Source organism: Oncorhynchus masou, chromosome 19 (genome assembly GCF_036934945.1).
Source record: "Oncorhynchus masou masou isolate Uvic2021 chromosome 19, UVic_Omas_1.1, whole genome shotgun sequence".
Lineage (NCBI taxonomy): Eukaryota > Metazoa > Chordata > Actinopteri > Salmoniformes > Salmonidae > Oncorhynchus > Oncorhynchus masou.
Window position 1 is genome coordinate 12,316,253 of NC_088230.1, and position 22,265 is coordinate 12,338,517.

A 22,265-nucleotide genomic window follows, 5' to 3' on the forward strand; every position below is an offset into this window, starting at 1 on the left:
TTGCCTGGTGCATTGGAATCAATGGAATAGTCCCAAAAGCAAACTTCTACCATTTGGCACTCCGCGGCAGGCTCAATAACACACTTAAGAGTTTGAATGAAAACAAATACTATTTGGACCCAGGTCTTGATTTCTATAGGAAAGCTGGCTGTCAAACAGTCACAATCACGCTCACGCTCAGCCACGCTCAAGGTCCTAAACGTCATCATAACCGCCATCGATAAGAGTCATTATTGTGCAGCCCTATTCATCGACCTGGTCACGGCTTTCGACTCTGTCAACCACCACATTCTTATCGGAAGACTCAACAGCCTTGGTTTCTCAAATGACTGCCTCGCCTGGTTGACCAACTACTTCTCTGATAGAATTCAGTGTGGCAAATCGGAGGGCCTGTTGTCTGGACCTCTGGCAGTCTCTATGGGGGTGCCACAGGGTTCAATTCTCTGGCCGACTCTCTTCTCTGTATACATCAATGATGTCGCTTTTGCTGCTGGCGATTATCTGATCCACCTCTACGCAGACTACACCATTCTGTATACTTCTGGCCCTTCTTTGGACACTGTGTTAACTAACCTCCAGACGGACTTCAATGCCAAACAACTCTCCTTCCGTTGCCTACAACTGCTCTTAAATTCAAGTAAAACTAAATGCATGCTCTTCATCTGATCGCTGCACGTACCTGCCGCCCGTCCAGCATCACGAGTCGGACGGTTCTGACTAGAATATGTGGACAACTACAAATAACTAGGTGTCTGGTTAGACTGTAAACTCTCCTTCCAGACTCACATTAAGCATCTCCAATCCAAAATTAAATCTAGAATCGACTTCCTATTTCGCAACAAAGCATCTTCACTCATGCTGCCAAACATACCCTCGTAAAACTGACCATCCTACCGATCCTCGACTTCAGCGATGTCATTTAGAAAATAGCCTCCAACACTCTACTCAACAAATTGGATGCAGTATATCACAGTGTCATCCGCTTTGCACAGAAGCCCCATATTCTACCCACCATTGCGACCTGTACACTCTTGTTGGCTGACCCTTGCTTCATACTTGTCGCCAAACCCACTGGCTTCAGGGCGTCTACAAGTCTCTGCTAGTCAAAGCCCCGCCTTATCTCAGCTCACTGGTCACCATAGTAGCACGAGCTCCAGCACTAGTCACCCCCAAAGCCAATTCCTCCTTTGGCCGCCTTTCCTTACAGTTCTCTGCTGCCAATTACTGGAATGAACTGCAAAAATCACTGAAGCTGGAGACGCTCCCTCACTAGCTTTAAGCACCAGCTGTCAGAGCAGCTCACAGATCACTGCACTTGTACATAGCCAATCTGTAAATTGCCCATCCAACTACCCTCATCCCCATACTGTATTTATTTATTTATCTTGCTCCTTTGCACCCCAGTATCTCTACTTGCACATTCATCTTCTGCACATCAATCACTCCAGTGTTTAATTGGAATATTGTAATTACTTCACCACTATGGCCTATTTATTGCCTTTACCTCCCTTACCTTACCTCATTTGCACACACGGTATATAGACTTTATCTACTGTATTATGGACTGTATGTTTGTTTATTCCATGTGTAACTCTGTGTTGTTGTACGTGTCAAACTGCTTTGTTTTATTCTTGGCCAGGTCACAGTTGTAAATGAGAACTTGTTCTCAACTAGCCTACCTGGATAAATAAAGGTGAAATAAATAAAACAAGCAATAGGATAACTGCTTTAGGCTGATAGGGTTAGTTTGGAGAGCACTGTGTGAAATTAAGGAAGAGGTCGTAGGCCACGATTGAGGTCCTCAATCAGTGCGATGATGATCTCTCTCACACACACACACCATCTCTGTGCGTACAGTAAATAGATGTATACATTTGTGCCAGGAGATACTTAGCAAGGTGGTAATAGTTTGAGCCGGTGAACTGTGTCTAAACTAAGTGGCTGTTGCCGTGGGACTTCCTGATTGGCCTTCAGGGCGAGGTAATCTCCCTGCTGCCCCTGGGCCTGGCAGGAAGTGGCTGGGGATCTGAACTGCCGTGGCCAGAAAAAGAAACTCCAGCGGCTTACAGGCTAGAGGGGCAAGGGCTGGAGGGAGCGAGGAGAGGAGGGCTGGAGGGAGGGAGGAGAGGGCTTGAGGGAGGGAGGAGTGGTGGGAGGGAGGGCTAGTGGGAGGAGGAGAGGAAAGCTGGGAGAGGAGGGGGAGAGGGGAAAGTGCGTCACCTCGTTACCGACACCTTTGATTAGTTGAATGGATGAGCTAAGCTAGAGCCAGGGACCCAGATTGAGGGAGACGGAGAAGAGGGGGAGGAGGGAGGATACAAGGGTGGAGAGAAAGAGGGGATTGGGATTCTCACTTTGAAATGTGCAGTTTTTTTTCTATGATGAAGTAGTTTGTGTATGTTGATAGTTGTGGGTGCTATGAAGTTGTTATAGATGCTATAGAAAAACTAACATGATGACAGCACAAACAACTTCTCGTACTTCGATTGGACCTCACATGTTGAGAGCTTCATTGACCAGAGTCCTATTGGCCCCAGGGGCCCTAGTCAAAAGTAGTATACTAGCGGATAGGGTGCCATTTGGAATGGAGACTGTTACAGTAGTGTGACTTCCCTGTCTGGAATGTGAAACCCCACTGTGACTCATTGGAGAGCTGCCAACTCTCTGTGTGTGTGTTTGTGTGTGTGTGTGTGTGTGTGTGTGTGTGTGTGTGTGTGTGTGTGTGTGTGTGTGTGTGTGTGTGTGTGTGTGTGTGTGTGTGTGTGTGTGTGTGTGCGCGCGCGTGCGTGTGGAGGTATCCAATCGATTAAGTTAACAGCAGAATGGCGTATGACATGACCTTCCCGTAAGAGCAAATTATTTGCAGGCTGAGACTCCCTCAATTATGAGGCAAACATATTTACTGTTATGGCCTTCATATGAGGACAAAATACCTCTGATAACATGAGCCCTCAGTCGTAACGCATACACCACACGATGACAAGCGTAGCAGGATGAACCATGGGTGGTTTTAACGATAATATACTAAGACGTCGTTTGTGAGTAATGACTAAAGGCTTGGGTATGTTGAGGACGAGGTGATTCTTGAACCCATGACTTGTGTTCAGGAAGTTGTATGATTCAACTGCGATGTTAAATCACACGTAGAGTCTCCAGGAGTATTCAAGATGGCCATGTCCCTACTGGTTCCTGGCTGGTGAAGTTACAAACTCATGTACACTTTGAACTTCAAAATGACGAATCCAGATTACCAATGCTGCTTACTTAGTGGTACTTATACAGCTTACAGCCTGACCCTTTCTCTCGCTCTCTCTTCCTTACCATCCCTTCACCTCCTCTCCCCCACTCTCTCCCCCTCTTTCTGTCATTCCCTCCCTCTCTCGCCCTTTCCATCCTCTTCCCCCTCCCCGTTCTCTCTCCCCCTTCCTTCCCTCCTGATCTCTCCCTACTCTCTCCCCCCTCTCTTTTTCAAGGTGCAATGCATCCTACAATCCAGTCACCAGGAGGAAGGTGTAGAGCTCAGGAGCCTACTCACCACCCCCCACCTCCAGGTAAGAGACCTGAGATGCACCAGAACTTAACCCGTAACCTTCAATTAGGGAACATCACCTCGGATAACATCTAGAAAACATGATTTGTTTTGCGGGGTGTCCATGGCCCCTACAGTCTGTCAGTGGTCCTGAGCTGGTCACCTGAGACGTACTATGGATCAAATCACAGTGTCCCATTTGCCACTCAGATATCTGTGAATATGCTCCATATGCCTTGTTCATAGATTCCATATATTGTACGTCTATGCGAATCCCTGAGTCATCCTCATGTGTCCGACTGTATCCAATCCTGACTTCAGCCTCAGAGGGACTAAGGAAAGTCACTTAGTGGGTTTTAAGTGGCTTGGCCCGTTAAAGGCCTTGAACTTTACTCTGTGTCTTGACTAAAGGTACACATGACTATCCTCGATGAAGGTTAGGGAGGACACTTCCATTTGCCTACTAATGAATTGGCACGCTTTTCAGGTCACGGATGAGAGAGGACAGAGGAGAGAGGGTGGAGAATGTACTTTTTCCCAAATGAGACAAGGCCATTGTGTAGGTGATATTACAGGGCATCGTTGGTTTTGGAATTTGGAAGGTTAACATCATACATACAATTAGGATGATACTTACAGTGTATGCATCTCCGACACTGAAATCTCTTCTTTGGGTTTATAGCCGAGCATGCCATCAACAAATCCTTAGATCTATGAAGCAGCGTAAGAGTTGCCCTTTGACACTTGACTCAAGCTTCTTTGCTGGTCAGTGTCCAGGTCAATGGCATGCCCCATATGCGTGCCACACAGGTACAGAGAGGTCACTCAATATAGATGGCTTACCGCTGACGTTTACCTGATTGACCCCAGGGCCACGTGCCAGCCTGGTGTTGGCACCGCTGAGATGTGCTCTCTAAAGCCTGTCGCATGCTTCCCAGTCAAAACAGTTTGCGCATATATTATGACTACATTTTGTGACGTTTTGGTGTTCGGCAGGGTTTGTTCGTCGTGGACAGAATTCTTCAATAAAGTGTTTGTTGTCATTCAACAACTAGGTTTTCATGCAAATTTTTTCACTTGAGGAATACTGCACCAAACATCTTCGTTAAATGGTATATTGTGCGACTAACCCTCCTCTGCAAAAATGTACACATTTATTACAAATGCCTTGATTTATCTTTTTGAGGACTATTTTGAGGAAGTGGCAAGTGGCAGTTGTTGTTGCTGCAGCGTATCAAGAGGGACAAACGGATAACATTGGCGCTTCTTTCTGGCTTTTCAAGCGAAGGTCTTTTAAGGGAGTGTGTGAGACACATACGTTCACTTCGCCTCGCCAAGTTCTGCTAGGAGCAAACCGAACCTTCTTTTTCTTCTTGTTTTCTGCAATCATGGCGGTCTGCAAACAAACTTTAAAGGTGCATGCCGCCACCTACTGTACGAGAGGCCACCCCATTGCGAGAAATGGAAAAGCCCCAACATCGTATACAATTCAAAAATAAAATCCGAAAACCCATTCCCCACCCTTCAGACATAGTCCAAATCACATCCCTATACAGGCGCAGGGGTCTGTGAGGACGGAACATTTGTCCACCGGATTCCTTGTAATAAATGATACAAAGTCCACCTTTTTAACATGCGACATGTTAGGATCATGTCAGGATCCTGTCGGCGAGTAACATTTACTGGGGGTCTCTTACCCAACTACCATGGTTTCTTCAACGTTAACCCCTTATTCCACTCTCCTCGACGCCTCCGGATAGGAGACATGTTGGACAGCCTGGCTCTGACATGGTGTCTCACTTAACCCAAAATGCATTGTACAAAACATTAAGGCCCCCCCTCCTATTTCATTCAGAACAGCCTAAATTCGCTGGGGCATGGACACTACAAGGTGTCGAATGCTGGCCCATGTTGACTCCAATGCTTCCCACAGTCGTGTCAAGTTAGCTGGATGTCCTTTGGGTGGTGGGCCATTCTTGATACAGACAGGAAACTGTTGAGCGTGAAAAACCCAGCAGCGTTGCAGTTCTTGACACGAACCAGTGCACCTGACACCTACTATCATGCCCTGTTCAAATACATTTAAACATGTTGTCTTGCCCATTCACCCTCTGAACGGCACACATACAGAATCCATGTCTTAATTGTCTCAAGGCTTTAAAATCATTCTTTAACCTGTCTCCTCCCCTTCATCTACACTGATTGAGGTGACACCAATAAGGGATCACCTGGCTTTCGCCTGGATTCACCTGGTCAGTCTATGTCATGGAAAGAGCAGGTGTCCTTAATGATTTATACAACCGGTGGGTCTAATCCTGAATGCTGATTGAGACTCTTCTTCAAAGAACAAAATAACACGGGCGTGCACCAACCACGGAATCCATACTGAACAGAAATATAAACTCAACATGCGATCATTTCATTGATGTTACTGAGGTACTGTTCATGAGGAAATCAGTCAACTGAAATCAATTAATTAGGCCTTAATCTATGGAGTTCACATTACTGGGAATACAGATATGCATCTGTTGGTCACATATGCATCTGTTGGTCACATATACCTTTAAAAAATGGGCCTCAGGACCTCGTCGCGGTATTTTTGTGCATTCAAATTGCCACTGATAAAATGCAATTGTGTTCGTTGTCTGCAGTTTATGCCTACCCTACCATAACCCCACTGCCATCATAGGGCACTCTGTTCACAACGTTGACATCAGCAAATTGCTCGCTCACATGACGCCATACACATGGACTGTGGTTGTGAGACCAGTTGACGCATCTATGATTTTCATCGAGACGTCAAATGGATCTCCCAGATAACGCCATTGGTCCAAAACCCTCACTCCAACAACAACAACAAAGAGTCAGAACAAGGCTTGGATTTACTAGATTCCACGACTACTTTACTTCCCTTATTTCCCTTCTTGTTCGCCACTGTAATCCATTCCTTCTCACGCTCATCTTCGCTCAACGTGCCATCAGTTTCTAACAAAGAATCCCCGCCTTCGCCATCTTCCTCCTGCTTCACCTTTTGATGTCAAACTTACAATCTCACGCCATTTGAAAACCGAACCTCGTATGCGAGTGCCTTAATTAACAAGCTCCGGTTGAAAACTGTTCCCTTAGCGAGGGTGTGGCAGCCCTCTAACTGACTGCATAAAAACTTTAAAGGCCCAGTGTGGTCAAAAAGAATTTTCCTGTGTTTTTTATATATATAGTTGAAGTCGGATGTTTACATTCACCTTAGCCAAATACAATTAAACTCAGTTTTTCACAATTCCTGACATCCTCAATTGTATTTATATAGCCCTTCTTATATGAGCTGATATCTCAAAGTGCTGTACAGAAACCCAGCCTAAAACCCCAAACAGCAAGCAATGCAGGTGTAGAAGCACAGTGGCTAGGAAAAATCCCTAGAAAGGCCAAAACCTAGGAAGAAACCTAGAGAGGAACCAGGCTACGAGGGGTGGCCAGTCCTCTTCTGGCTGTGCCGGGTGGAGATTATAACAGAACATGGCCAAGATGTTCAAATGTTCATAAATGACCAGCATGGTCAAATAATAATAATCACAGTAGTTGTCGAGGGTGCAGCAAGTCAGCACCTCAGGAGTAAATGTCAGTTGGCTTTTCATAGCCGATCATTATGAGTATCTCTACCGCTCCTGCTGTCTCTAGAGAGTTGAAAACAGCAGGTCTGGGACAGGTAGCACGTCCCGTGAACAGGTCAGGGTTCCATAGCCGCAGGCAGAACAGTTGAAACTGGAGCAGCAGCACAGCCAGATGGACTGGGGACAGCAAGGAGTCATCATGCCAGGTAGTCCTGAGGCATGGTCATATGGCTCAGGTCCCCCGAGTGAGAGAGAGAGAGAGAAAGAGAGAATTAGAGAGAGCACACTTAAATTCACACAGGACACCAGATAAGACAGGAGAAATACTCCAGATAGAACAAACCGACCCTAGCCCCCGACACATAAACTACTGCAGCATAAATACTGGAGGCTGAGATTGGAGGGGTCAGGAGACACCGTGGCCCCATCCGATGATACCCCCGGACAGGGCCAAACAGGAAGAATATAACCCCACCCACTTTGCCAAACCACAGCCCCCACACCACTAGAGGGATATCTTCAACCACCAACTTACCATCCTGAGACAAGGCAGAGTAAAGCCCACAAAGATCTCCGCCACGGCACAACCCAAAGGGGGGCGCCAACCCAGCCAGGAATATAATGTCAGTGACTCAACCCACTCAAGTGACGCACCCCTCCTTGGGACGGCATGAAAGAGCACCAGTAAGCCAGTGACTCAGCCCCTGTAATAGGGTTAGAGGCAGAGAATCCCAGTGGAGAGAGGGGAACCGGCCAGGCAGAGACAGCAAGGGCGGTTCGTTGCTCCAGAGCCTTTCCGTTCACCTTCACACTCCAGGGCCAGACTACACTCAATCATATGACCCACTGAAGAGATGAGTCTTCAGTAAAGACTTAAAGGTTGAGACCGAGTCTGCGTCTCTCACATGGATAGGCAGACCATTCTATAAAAATGGAGCTCTATAGGAGAAAGCCCTGCCTCCAGCTGTTTGCTTAGAAATTCTAGGGTCAATTAGGAGGCCTGCGTCTTGTGACCATAGCGTACGTCTAGGTATGTACGGCAGGACCAAATCAGAAAGATAGGTAGGAGCAAGCCCATGTAATGCTTTGTTGGTTAGCAGTAAAACCTTGAAATGAGCCCTTGCCTTAACAGGAAGCCAGTGTAGGGAGGCTAGCACTGGAGTAATATGATACATTTTTTTGGTTCTAGTCAGGATTCTAGCAGCCGTATTTAGCACTACCTGAAGTTTATTTAGTGCTTTATCCGGGTAGCCAGAAAGTAAAGCATTGCAGTAGTCTAACCTAGAAGTAACAAAAGCATGGATTAATTCCTTGTCTTAGGTCAGTTAGGATCACCACTTTATTTTAAGAATGTGAAATGTCAGAATAATAGTAGAGATAATGATTTATTTCCGCTTTTATTTCTTTCATCATATTCCCAGTGGGTTAGAAGTTTACATACACTCAATTAGTATTTGGTAGCATTGCCTTTAAATAGTTTAACTTGGGTCAAACGTTTCAGGTAGCCTTCCACAAGCTTCCCACAATAAGTTGGGTGAATTTTGGCCCATTTCCCCCTAACAGAGCTGGTGTAACTGAGTCCGGTTTGTAGGCCTCCTTGCTCGAACACGCTTTTTCAGTTCTGCCCACAAATGTTCTATGTCATTGAGGTCAGGGCTTTCTGATGGCCACTCCAATAGCTTGACTTCGTTGTCCTTAAGCCATTTTGCCACAACTTTGGAAGTATGCTTGGAGTCATTGTCCATTTGGAAGACCCATCTGCAACCAAGCTTTAACTTCCTGACTGATGTCTTGAGATGTTGCTACAATGTATCCACGTCATTTTCCTTTCTCATGATGCTATCAATTTTGTGAAGTGCACCAGTCCCTCCTGCAGCAAAGCACCCCCACATTTGCTGTTGTTCTGGGATTGATTTGCACTTTTCGCACCAAAGTACATTCATATCTAGGAGACAGAACACGTCTCCTTCCTGAGCGGTATGATGGCTGCGTGGTCCCATGGTATTTTCCTTGCGTACTATTGTATGTACAGATGACCGTGCTACCTTCAGGCGTTTGGAAATTGCTCCCAAGGATGAACCAGACTTGTGGAGGTCTACAATTTATTTTAAGTCTTGGCTGATTTCTTTTGATTTTCCCATGATGTCAAGCAAAAGAGGCACTGAGTTTGAAGGTAGGCATTGAAATAGATCCACAGATACACCTCCAATTGACTCAAATTATGTCAATTAGCCTAACAGAAGCTTCTAAAGCCATGGCATAATTTTCTGGAATTTTCCAAGCTGTTTAAAGGCACAGTCAACTTAATGTATGTAAACTTCTGACGCACTGGATTTGTGATGCAGTGAATTATGGGTGAAATAATCTGTCTGTAAACGATTGTTGGAAAAATGTCTTGTGTCATGCACAAAGTAGATGTCCTAACTGACTTGCCAAAACTATAATTTGTTAACAAGAAATATGTGGAGTGGTTGAAAAACGAGTTTTAATGACTTCAACCTAAGTGTATGTAAACTTCCGACTGGGGTGCATTAATTCTGCCGACTCTGTTGCAATACATGAAATGAAGCTGGGAGGGAACTCCCACTGGGCACAGACCACAATTCACAGAGGTAACCGCTAGGAACAATACACAACTGCCTCCTTCTTTCCCTCTTCCCCTTTTTCCTTCCTCCTCTCCCTGCCGTCTTCCTTCCTCCCGTGAAATGCCGAGATCGAGGTGTTTTGATGATTGATGGAGGGGAATCCTGCCTCCTAAATGCAGGGCAGATTAAGACGGATTGTGTGTACGCTGGAAGCTTAGCCAGCCCTCCTCTCTGGCTCCTCAAGTCTCTCTGCTGCAGGATAGAGACACTAATTTGGCTCGACGGTTATTAATTGCCGAGTACGGAGCGCCTGTCACCTTAAACGAAGTGGGGGAGTAATCTTTGTATTCTTGTTGGCTTAGAGGTGGAGACTGCTGACGGCTTGTGATAAGGAGGGAAGAAGGGAGAGAGAGAGAGACAGGATGAGCTTTCAGTAACAGGTGCATGTTTAAGCATGGGATGGGAGCAGAGTTTAGGTTTCCCCCTTGACCTTTTACAATAACTGGTGAATATGAAAGGATATGCGTGTGGATACACTGTGTATCAAGTAGTGGCTCAAGATCAAGAAGCTCCAATTCACCTTAGTCATTACTACAGCAATCTAATTCAAACAAAATCGCATACACACACTTCCCAGTTGTCATGGCACACACTCCTTCTCATCCATGTGCCTGTGTGTGTTGTGTCCATCCCAGGCTCTGATGCAGGCCCATGACAGTGTGGCGGAGCAGGAGTTGGAGCCGGACCCAGAAGAGAGATTGATTCAGTACCTGGGTGAGACCGTCAAACTGGTGCGGCTGGAGAAGGCCAGCGACATTCCTCTGGTGAGCCACTCCCCCACCCCCCCACACACACCCATCTCTTCTATCTCTTCTGATGCTCCAAGACATTCTAATTGCTATCCCTCACAAATGACCAGTTACCGGTTGCTGAATCCCTGAACTGACTGGGAGGAAGTCTGCAAGGAGTGAGCCAGCAGCTGGAGGGTTACCGGCTTCAATATCCTATATACTACAGTACATGCTGCTGTTGTGCACTTGATCAAGGCAATTGATTGTTCCAGGGGTGCTTGTGTGCTGCCTGTGCTACTCCCAGCCTGTGATGTGTGTTTTGTGTCAGGTTGGGTACTGGGACAGCAATATATATATATGTATACTGTATATCAATATCAATTTCTGTAGACCAATAAAGCATGTAATGTATTGTATTGTATGTCCCCGATGCAGACTTGTCTTTGTGGTGGATCTTTGTGTCTTTGTGTCAACTACGTCTAGGTGGTTTGCACTGATAAGCATGTCTGACTGGTTTTTGCCCAGGGCGCCACGGTCCGTAACGAAATGGACAGCGTGGTGGTGAGTCGTGTGGTAAAGGGCGGGACAGCCGAGCGGAGCGGTCTCCTGGCTGAGGGAGATGAGATCCTGGAGATCAACGGCGTGCCTGTCCGCGGGAAGAACGTCAACGAGGTCCATGACCTTCTGGTGAGGAACGGGTTAACAAGTCAGGAACACTCACACTGGATATCACATCTGTCATATTTAAATTGACTGGTGTCAGTGGTACATTGATGCCGTCCGATCTAATGGATATAACATTTTATATAGCGCCACTCCCATCTTTCCTCAAGCCATTCTTGAACCAGAATATGTGTTGAGGTCTAGTCCCTCGAGACTGTATTGTGTGATTATTTCTTCATTTCAATCAAGCTGACTCCATGTAGATTCTACTCACTGTGTGTTACTGTGTTCTCCTCTCTCCTCAGGTGGAGATGCATGGCACTCTGACCTTCCTCCTTATCCCCAGTTCTCAGAACAAAACACCCTCACACAGGCAGACTGTGGTAAGGTTTTCCTTCAGAGTGTGTATGTGTGTGCACAGAATGTGTGTTCAATTATTCAATTCTAATCAGTTCATAAACTCTTTGGAGAGATGATGATGTCACCCATGTCTTCAGATGCACGTGAGGGCTTACTTTAACTACGACCCGTCTGATGACCCGTACGTGCCGTGCAGGGAGCTGGGCCTGTCTTTCCAGAAGGGAGACATCCTCCACATCATCAGCCAGGATGACCCCAGCTGGTGGCAGGCCTACAGGGACGGGGATGAGGACAACCAGCCCCTAGCCGGGCTAGTTCCAGGTACATAACCCTAACCACCCCAACCCTATCCCTAACACTAACCACAAAACTAACTGTAACCACCCTAACCCCAACCCTAAACCTAACCACAAAACTAACTCTAACCACCCTAACCCCAACCCTAACCACCCTAGCCCCACCCACAAAACGAACCCTAACCACCCTAACCTCAACCCTAACCACCCTAACCCTAACTCCAACCACAAAACTAACCCTAACCACCTTAACCCCAACCATAAAACTAACCTTAACCACCCTAACCCCAACCTTAACCCTAACCACAAAACTAACTTTAACCACCCTAACCCCAACCATCCTTACCACCCCAACCCTAACCCTAACCACAAAACTAACCTTAACCACCCTAACCCCAACCCTAACCCTAACCATAAAATGAACTTTAACCACCCTAACCCCAACCCTAACCACCCTTACCACCCTAACCCCAACCCTAACCCTAACCACAAAACAAACCTTAACCCCCTAACCCCAACCCTAACCCTAACCACAAAACTAACCTTAACCACCCTAACCCCAGCCCTAACCCTAACCACAAAATGAACTTTAACCACCCTAACCCCAACCCTAACCACCCTTACCACCCTAACCCTAACCACAAAACTAACTTTAACCACCCTAACCCCAACCCTAACCATCCTTACCACCCCAACCCTAACCCTAACCACAAAATGAACCTTAACACCCCTAACCCCAACCCTAACCACAAAACGAACCTTAACCCCCCTAACCCCAACCCTAACCCTAACCACAAAACTAACCTTAACCACCCTAATCCCAACCCTAACCCCAACGCTAACCCCAACCCAACACTAACCTTAACCACCCTAACCCCAACACCTAGCCTGACCCCAGCTGGTGGCAGGTCTACAGGGACAGGGATGAAGACAACCAGTCCCTGGAAGGGCTTGTCCCTGATATGAGGCTTATCAACCTCCTCCTTGAAGAACTATAAACTATGACAGTCTATGGGTTAGTGATAGTGCAGAGTTAGGCTTCATCAACACTTTCATTGAAACACACTTGTCTCTGTCTCCCTTCTCCCTCTCCCAGGGAAGAGCTTCCAGCAGCAGAGAGAAGCTATGAAGAAAAACATTGTGGACAGGAATCCTGACAGCCCAGGTAAGGGTTTATATACTCTCTGCACAGTTACACATTCCAGCCACCGTCACAAGCATCTTAACACACACACACACACACACACACACACACACACACACACACACACACACACACACACACACACACACACACACACACACACACACACACACACACACACACACTCCCTCAACATGGGCATATGATCGCTGTCATTATGATTTGATAAGCTGCATTGTTAGTTAAGGGCTTGTAGGTAAGTGATTTGATTTGATAGGCTCCAAATCAGCCTTTGATAACATTCCCCATCTAATTTTCTCCAGGGAAGCTTTGGTGTGCAATGAAGAACAAGAAGCAGAGGAAGAAAACCATGTACAACCCCAACAGGAACGTTGGTAAGGCTCGTTCTTTTTCCCAGCTCTTTTTGGTCCAATCCCAAATCGACCCCTAGACCCCTATGCATTTGTGGAGATTTATAGGTATGAGCAATATGGTGAAACTTCCACCTTGCCTATCAGAGGACAAGGTGGAGCTTATACCTGTCAAGTCCTCTCGGATATTCACAAAATAGAGGTGGCATAGGTCATAGACATACTACATAGGCATAGGAGTTGATTTGGGATTTGGCCTCTCTCTCAGTCAATGTCCCTATGTATATTCTAAGACTTGATAAGCCTGCTGGTTCCTGAGCCAGACTTGGTGTTGGTGTGACATGCACCCAGGAATCATGCCTGCTCTATCCATTACATTTCTATCGGCAACATTTACCCTCGGCTGAATATTCAGATAGAAATATGTCATGTCGAACAGATATACCTACCTGATAGATTAACATTTCTATGACAACATTTCACCTCCAGTACACCCCCACCTCTCTACCTACCTCTGTCCCGTCCAGACTACTACGCCGACGAAATCCTGACTTATGAGGAGATGGCACTCTACCACCAGCCGGCCAATCGCAAGCGACCTATCGCCCTGATTGGTCCACCCAACAGCGGGCAGGACGAGCTGCGGCAAAGGCTGCTGTCCATCGAGCCGGACAGGTTCGCCGTCGCCGTGCCACGTAAGTAGACCAATGAGAGTAGAGGATTGGGGAATAGAGGGCGGGGCAAGACTTGAGATGGGTCTAGGCTACACAGTTATTGTGTGATGTTAAGTTAGTGGCCTGTTAGGTATGATTTTTAATATATTTTATTGTGTCCATTTTCTATGAAGTGTTGTGATTATTCAATGGATTTTAATTCAAGTTTGATGGAGTTTGATAGTTTGGAGCATTGAAGAATGACCACAGGAATTCAATCAGGTAGGGTAAACGTTACCACTACATACAGCTTAGCTTCTACCAATTTCTCATGTATTATTTTATGGTAAACTGTTTATTATAATAGACTAGACACTAACTTAATGTCACACAATAACTGTGTAGCCTAGACCCATCTCAAGTCTTGCCCCGCTGGAATGAGTTGCTGTGTCCAAATATTTGACTGGTATTGTACATTTTAAAATACCAGATTCTCATTTCACAATAATTATCACTCAGATACAACTAGAAACCCACGCATACATGAGAAGAACGGGAGGGAATACCACTTTGTAAACCAGCTGGCGTTTGAGGCGGATGTGGCAGCGGGGAAGTTCATTGAGTCTGGGGAGTACGAAAGGAACCTGTACGGCACCAGCAGTGACTCGGTTCGACAGGTCATCAACTCAGGCAGGATCGGTCTGCTGTGCCTGCACACTAAGGTAGGAAAACACTGATTTTTAAGCACTGCATAGAACTTCATAAGCACTACATAGAACTTCTTTAGCACTACATAGAACTTCATAAGCACCACATAGAACTTATTTAGCACTACATAGAACTTCATAAGCACTACATAGAACTTATTTAGCACTACATAGAACTTCTTTAGCACTACATAGAACTTCATAAGCACTACATAGAACTTCTTTAGCACTACATAGAACTTCATAACCACTACATAGAACTTCTTTAGCACTACATAGAACTTCATAAGCACTACATAGAACTTCTTTAGCAATACATAGAACTTCTTTAGCACTAAGGTAGGAAAACACAGATTTTTAAGCACTGCATAGAACTTCATAAGCACTACATAGAACTTCTTTAGCACTACATAGAACTTCATAAGCACCACATAGAACTTATTTAGCACTACATAGAACTTCATAAGCACTACATAGAACTTATTTAGCACTACATAGAACTTCTTTAGCACTACATAGAACTTCATATGTCACTACATAGAACTTCTTTAGCACTACATAGAACTTCATAACCACTACATAGAATAATAATAATAACTTCTTTAGCACTACATAGAACTTCATAACCACTACATAGAACTTCTTTAGCACTACATAGAACTTCATAAGCACTACATATAACTTCTTTAGCAATACATAGAACTTCTTTAGCACTACATAGAACTTCATAACCACTACATAGAACTTCTTTAGCACTACATAGAACTTCATAAGCACTACATAGAACTTCTTTAGCACTACATAGAACTTCTTTAGCACGACATAGAACTTCATAAGCACTACATAGAACTTCATAAGCACTACATAGAACTTCTTTAGCACTACATATAACTTCTTTAGCACTACATAGAACTTCTTTAGCACTACATAGAACTTCATAGGCACTACATATACCTTCTTTAGCGCTACGTAGATGTTTCATCAATCACGTGGACGCAAGTCATTCTACATGAAGGATGATAGGTCCTTACATCTGGTGCTTTGCCAAATGTGGCATAGCCCTTGGCCACACATTTTAGAACATGACATTTTTCAGCATCTAAACAGGCCATATAAAGGGTTTATTAAGGCTGTATTATCCTATGTTATGTTATGTTTAAAGTGGGACTCTTGTTAGCCACTAGTTGAGAATATGTTGTGGAGCAGTAGTGTAAAGTACTTAAGTAAAAATACTTTCAAGTACAACTTAAGTGTTTTTTGGGGGAATATACTTTACTTTACTATTTACATTTCTGACAACTGTTAATTTTACTTCACCACATTTATAAAGACCTAGTGTACTTTTTACTCCATACATTTTTCCTGACACCCGAAAGTATTTACATTCTGAAGGGTTAACAGGACAGGAAAATGGTCCAATTCACATACTTATCAAGAGAACATCCCTGGTCATCCATACGACCTCTGATTTGGCGGACTCACGAAACACAAATGCTTCGTTTGTAAATCATGTCTGAGTGTTGGAGTTTGCCCCTGGCTGTCCGTAAATAAAAAATGTAATGGTGCCGTCTGGTTTGCTTCAAATAAGGAATTTGAAATAAGTTATACTTTTACTTTTGATAATTAAGTATATTTAAAATCAAATACTTTTAGCCTTTTACTAAAGTTGTATTTTACTGGGTGACTATCACTTTTACTAGAGTCATTTTCTATTTAGGTATCTTTACATTTTTTCTTTTCTAGTCTTTTTACTTTTACTCTATTATGACAATTGGGTACTGTTTCCACCACCGTTGTGGAGGGTATTTCATAAACAGAGTTTGAAAGATACTAACCACTCTATTACTCTCTTCTCTATTATCTACCTTTTCTCTAACCTTCTCTCCTCCTGCTGCTGTTTTCATTTGTTCTCTGTCAGTCACTGCGGGTACTGCGGTCCTCCAACCTCAAGCCCTATGTGATCTTCATTGCGCCTCCCTCTCAGGAGCGATTGCGCACCCTGCTGGCCAAGGATGGCAAAAACCCAAAGGTATTTCCTGCTCTTCTTATCTCACAAAAAAACCTATTTTATCAGCATCAGCAAGTATCATTGATACGTTCATATCCACAGTGAATGTGTCACTACATTGATCACACGTATCATGTCGATTATATATGCCTGTGAGAAACTATACTCCCTTTTGTTGGTACAATGCTTAAACACTCCTCTGCTAGTATAGTAATAGTTTTGCCTTGCCATCTACTGGTCTAGGTGGAATTTTTGCCACATTGCTTGTACATTTGCAATATTTTCCGATAGGAGGTAGAGGCTAGGCGTTGTTTCTGGACATGGCCTACTTCTCTCCTTAGCATCCCTTCCCTTTGGAATGGACATCCCTGTCTAGTGTACCCAGTGTCCACCTACGAACATTAACATTGTGAAAACAACATGTCAATTTAGCATCATTTAATCTGACCAGGATATCTATAACCACTGTCCTTCCCTACATCTAGCCAGGATATCTATAACTACTGTCCTTCCCTACATCTAGCCAGGATATCTGTAACCACTGTCCTTCCCTACTGTGTCCCTACATCTAGCCAGGATATCTATAACCACTGTCCTTCCCTACATCTAGCCAGGATATCTATAACTACTGTCCTTCCCTACATCTAGCCAGGATATCTATAACTACTGTCCTTCCCTACATCTAGCCAGGATATCTGTAACCACTGTCCTTCCCTACTGTGTCCCTACATCTAGGCCAGGATATCTATAACCACTGTCCTTCCCTACATCTAGCCAGGATATCTATAACTACTGTCCTTCCCTACATCTAGCCAGGATATCTGTAACCACTGTCCTTCCCTACTGTGTCCCTACATCTAGCCAGGATATCTATAACCACTGTCCTTCCCTACATCTAACCAGGATATCTATAACCACTGTCCTTCCCTACATCTAGCCAGGATATGTATAACCACTGTCCTTCCCTACTGTGTCCCTACATCTAGCCAGGATATCTATAACCACTGTCCTTCTCTACATCTAGCCAGGATATCTATAACCACTGTCCTTCCCTACTGTGTCCCTACATCTAGCCAGGATATCTATAACCACTGTCCTTCCCTACTGTGTCCCTACATCTAGCCATGATATCTATAACCACTGTCCTTCCCTACATCTAGCCAGGATATCTATAACCACTGTCCTTCTCTACATCTAGCCAGGATATCTATAACCACTGTCCTTCCCTACTGTGTCCCTACATCTAGCCAGGATAACTATAACCACTGTCCTTCCCTACTGTGTCTCTACATCTAGCCAGGATATCTATAACCACTGTCCTTCCCTACTGTGTCCCTACATCGAGCCAGGATATCTATAACCACTGTCCTTCCCTACTGTGTCCCTACATCTAGCCAGGATATCCATAACCACTGTCCTACCCTACTGTGTCCCTACATCGAGCCAGGATATCTATAACCACTGTCCTTCCCTACTGTGTCCCTACATCTAGCCAGGATATCTATAACCACTGTCCTTCCCTACTGTGTCCCTACATCTAGCCAGGATATCTATAACCACTGTCCTTCCCTACTGTGTCCCTACATCGAGCCAGGATATCTATAACCACTGTCCTTCCCTACTGTGTCCCTACATCTAGCCAGGATATCTATAACCACTGTCCTTCCCTACTGTGTCCCTACATCTAGCCATGATATCTATAACCACTGTCCTTCCCTACTGTGTCCCTACATCTAGCCAGGATATCTATAACCACTGTCCTTCCCTACTGTGTCCCTAGCCAGGATATCATCTAGCCAGGATAACTATAACCACTGTCCTTCCCTACTGTGTCTCTACATCTAGCCAGGATATCTATAACCACTGTCCTTCCCTACATCTAGCCAGGATATCTATAACCACTGTCCTTCCCTACTGTGTCCCTACATCTAGCCAAGATATCCATAACCACTGTCCTACCCTACTGTGTCCCTACATCGATCCAGGATATATATAACCACTGTCCTTCCCTACTGTGTCCCTACATCTAGCCAGGATATCTATAACCACTGTCCTTCCCTACTGTGTCCCTACATCTAGCCAGGATATCTATAACCACTGTCCTTCCCTACTGTGTCCCTACATCTTGCCAGGATATCTATAACCACTGTCCTTCCCTACTGTGTCCCTACATCTAGCCAGGATATCTATAACCACTGTCCTTCCCTACTGTGTCCCTACATCGAGCCAGGATATCTATAACCACTGTCCTTCCCTACTGTGTCCCTACATCTAGCCATGATATCTATAACCACTGTCCTTCCCTACTGTGTCCCTACATCTAGCCAGGATATCTATAACCACTGTCCTTCCCTACTGTGTCCCTACATCTAGCCAGGATATATATAACCACTGTCCTTCCCTACTGTGTCCCTACATCTAGCCATGATATCTATAACCACTGTCCTTCCCTACTGTGTCCCTACATCTAGCCAGGATATCTATAACCACTGTCCTTCCCTACTGTGTCCCTACATCTAGCCAGGATATCTATAACCACTGTCCTTCCCTACTGTGTCCCTACATCTTGCCAGGATATCTATAACCACTGTCCTTCCCTACTGTGTCCCTACATCTAGCCAGGATTTCTATAACCACTGTCCTTCCCTACTGTGTCCCTACATCTAGCCAGGATATCTATAACCACTGTCCTTCCCTACTGTGTCCCTACATCTTGCCAGGATATCTATAACCACTGTCCTTCCCTACTGTGTCCCTACATCTAACCAGGATATCTATAACCACTGTCCTTCCCTACATCTAGCCAGGATATCTATAACCACTGTCCTTCCCTACATCTAGCCAGGATATTTGTAACCACTGTCCTTCCCTACTGTGTCCCTACATCTAGCCAGGATATCTATAACCACTGTCCTTCCCTACTGTGTCCCTACATCTAGCCAGGATATCTATAACCACTGTCCTTCCCTACTGTGTCCCTACATCTTGCCAGGATATCTATAACCACTGTCCTTCCCTACTGTGTCCCTACATCTAGCCATGATATCTATAACCACTGTCCTTCCCTACTGTGTCCCTACATCTAGCCAGGATATCTATAACCACTGTCCTTCCCTACTGTGTCCCTACATCTTGCCAGGATATCTATAACCACTGTCCTTCCCTACTGTGTCCCTACATCTAACCAGGATATCTATAACCACTGTCCTTCCCTACATCTAGCCATGATATCTATAACCACTGTCCTTCCCTACTGTGTCCCTACATCTAGCCAGGATATCTATAACCACTGTCCTTCCCTACTGTGTCCCTACATCTAGCCAGGATATCTATAACCACTGTCCTTCCCTACTGTGTCCCTACATCTAGCCAGGATATCTATAACCACTGTCCTTCCCTACATCTAGCCAGGATATCTATAACCACTGTCCTTCCCTACATCTAGCCAGGATATCTGTAACCACTGTCCTTCCCTACTGTGTCCCTACATCTAGCCAGGATATCTATAACCACTGTCCTTCCCTACATCTAGCCAGGATATCTATAACCACTGTCCTTCCCTACATCTAGCCAGGATATCTGTAACCACTGTCCTACCCTACTGTGTCCCTACATCTAGCCAGGATATCTATAACCACTGTCCTTCCCTACTGTGTCCCTACATCTAGCCAGGATATCTATAACCACTGTCCTTCCCTATTGTGTCCCTACATCTAGCCAGGATATCTATAACCACTGTCCTTCCCTACTGTGTCCCTACATCTAGCCAGGATATCTGTAACCACTGTCCTACCCTACTGTGTCCCTACATCTAGCCAGGATATCTATAACCACTGTCTTTCCCTACTGTGTCCCTACATCTAGCCAGGATATCTATAACCACTGTCCTTCCCTACTGTGTCCCTACATCTAGCCAGGATATCTATAACCACTGTCCTTCCCTATTGTGTCCCTACATCTAGCCAGGATATCTATAACCACTGTCCTTCCCTACTGTGTCCCTACATCTAGCCAGGATATCTATAACCACTGTCCTTCCCTACATCTAGCCAGGATATCTATAACCACTGTCCTTCCCTACATCTAGCCAGGATATCTGTAACCACTGTCCTACCCTACTGTGTCCCTACATCTAGCCAGGATATCTATAACCACTGTCCTTCCCTACTGTGTCCCTACATCTAGCCAGGATATCTATAACCACTGTCCTTCCCTACTGTGTCCCTACATCTAGCCAGGATATCTATAATCACTGTCCTTCCCTACTGTGTCTCTACATCTAGCCAGGATATCTATAACCACTGTCCTTCCCTACTGTGTCCCTACATCTAGCCAGGATATCTATAACCACTGTCCTTCCCTACTGTGTCCCTACATCTAGCCAGGATATCTATAACCACTGTCCTTCCCTACTGTGTCCCCACATCTAGCCAGAGGAGCTGAAGGAGCTGATTGAGAAGGCCCGGGAGATGGAGCAGGCCTACGGGCACCTGTTTGACGCGGCCATTGTTAACAGCGAGCCAGACACGGCATTCCAGGAGCTCTTGCGGCTCATCAACAAGCTGGACACGGAGCCCCAGTGGGTGCCCTCCTCCTGGCTGTGCTAGGGGTAAGAGGTTAGGGTTGAGTGGTCAACCTCGCGGCAACTCCAGGAAGCCACAGGAAGGAGGGTTTGGCCTGGATTGTGTTCATTAGGCACCAAATGGAAGAAAACGTATTGAAACAGGAAGGGAATACCTGGACTTATCCAATGTGAACCATTTGTTTTAGTTTTTCATAGATAAATGTTTTAACACATTTCACAACGGTGTATCCTAATGAACATGACCCATAACACAGCTCTGGAGGAACGACCCTAAAAGGAAGGATGGACAATGATCATTGAGGCCACTGTTAGACCATTGTGGAGCCTCGCAGACACAAAATAGAGGGCCCATTCATTTTTGCCAGAAAGGGTAACTTGTCCTTTATCTAGCCTTCTTATGAAAGTTGGAGTTTACTCATTTGCAGGGATGGACTTTTTATTATATAAGTGTTTGTTTCTGTGTTTGTCTTTGTGAATGTTCTCTTGGGTTTTTGTCAATGTCGGCACCATTCCAGATTCCAGTAGCATATGCAAAGACATTTATCCAAAACTGTAGAAAACATATTTCCATTTTATTCTACTCTAAATAGCTATTTATAATTGTAAATATCTATTTTTAGATGAAATGGCAAGCAAATGTGATTTACCATTACATCAGACCCAGTCTAATAATGTATGGTTTGTTTGTATGTGGTATACAAGACTGGAACTGTCTGTCTACAATTGAGGACCAATTTGCTCCTGGGGAACTACAGTGGGGCAAAAAAGTATTTAGTCAGCCACCAATTGTGCAAGTTCTCCCACTTAAAAAGATGAGAGAGGCCTGTAATTTTCATCATAGGTACACTTCAACTATGACAGACAAAATGAGAAAAAAAATCCAGAAAATCACATTATAGGATTTTTAATGAATTTATTTGCAAATTATGGTGGAAAATAAGTATTTGGTCAATAACAAAAGTTTA

At 44.9% G+C, this 22,265-nt stretch overlaps 1 protein-coding gene across 1 annotated transcript in view; it reads left to right on the plus strand.

Annotated features, from left to right (window-relative positions):
* Nucleotides 1-22,092, plus strand: part of LOC135505814 (protein PALS1-like) — a 28,277-nt gene extending 6,185 nt beyond the window's left edge. Inside the window, exons 4-14 of the mRNA XM_064924972.1 lie at nt 3,474-3,551; nt 10,418-10,546; nt 11,039-11,200; nt 11,482-11,559; nt 11,674-11,857; nt 12,929-12,997; nt 13,300-13,371; nt 13,875-14,042; nt 14,520-14,722; nt 16,626-16,736; nt 21,146-22,092. Coding sequence (XP_064781044.1) covers nt 3,474-3,551; nt 10,418-10,546; nt 11,039-11,200; nt 11,482-11,559; nt 11,674-11,857; nt 12,929-12,997; nt 13,300-13,371; nt 13,875-14,042; nt 14,520-14,722; nt 16,626-16,736; nt 21,146-21,322 — 1,431 coding nt within the window. The 3' untranslated portion in view covers nt 21,323-22,092. The remainder of the gene's footprint in view (nt 1-3,473; nt 3,552-10,417; nt 10,547-11,038; nt 11,201-11,481; nt 11,560-11,673; nt 11,858-12,928; nt 12,998-13,299; nt 13,372-13,874; nt 14,043-14,519; nt 14,723-16,625; nt 16,737-21,145) is intronic.
* Nucleotides 22,093-22,265: the final 173 nt, after the last annotated feature.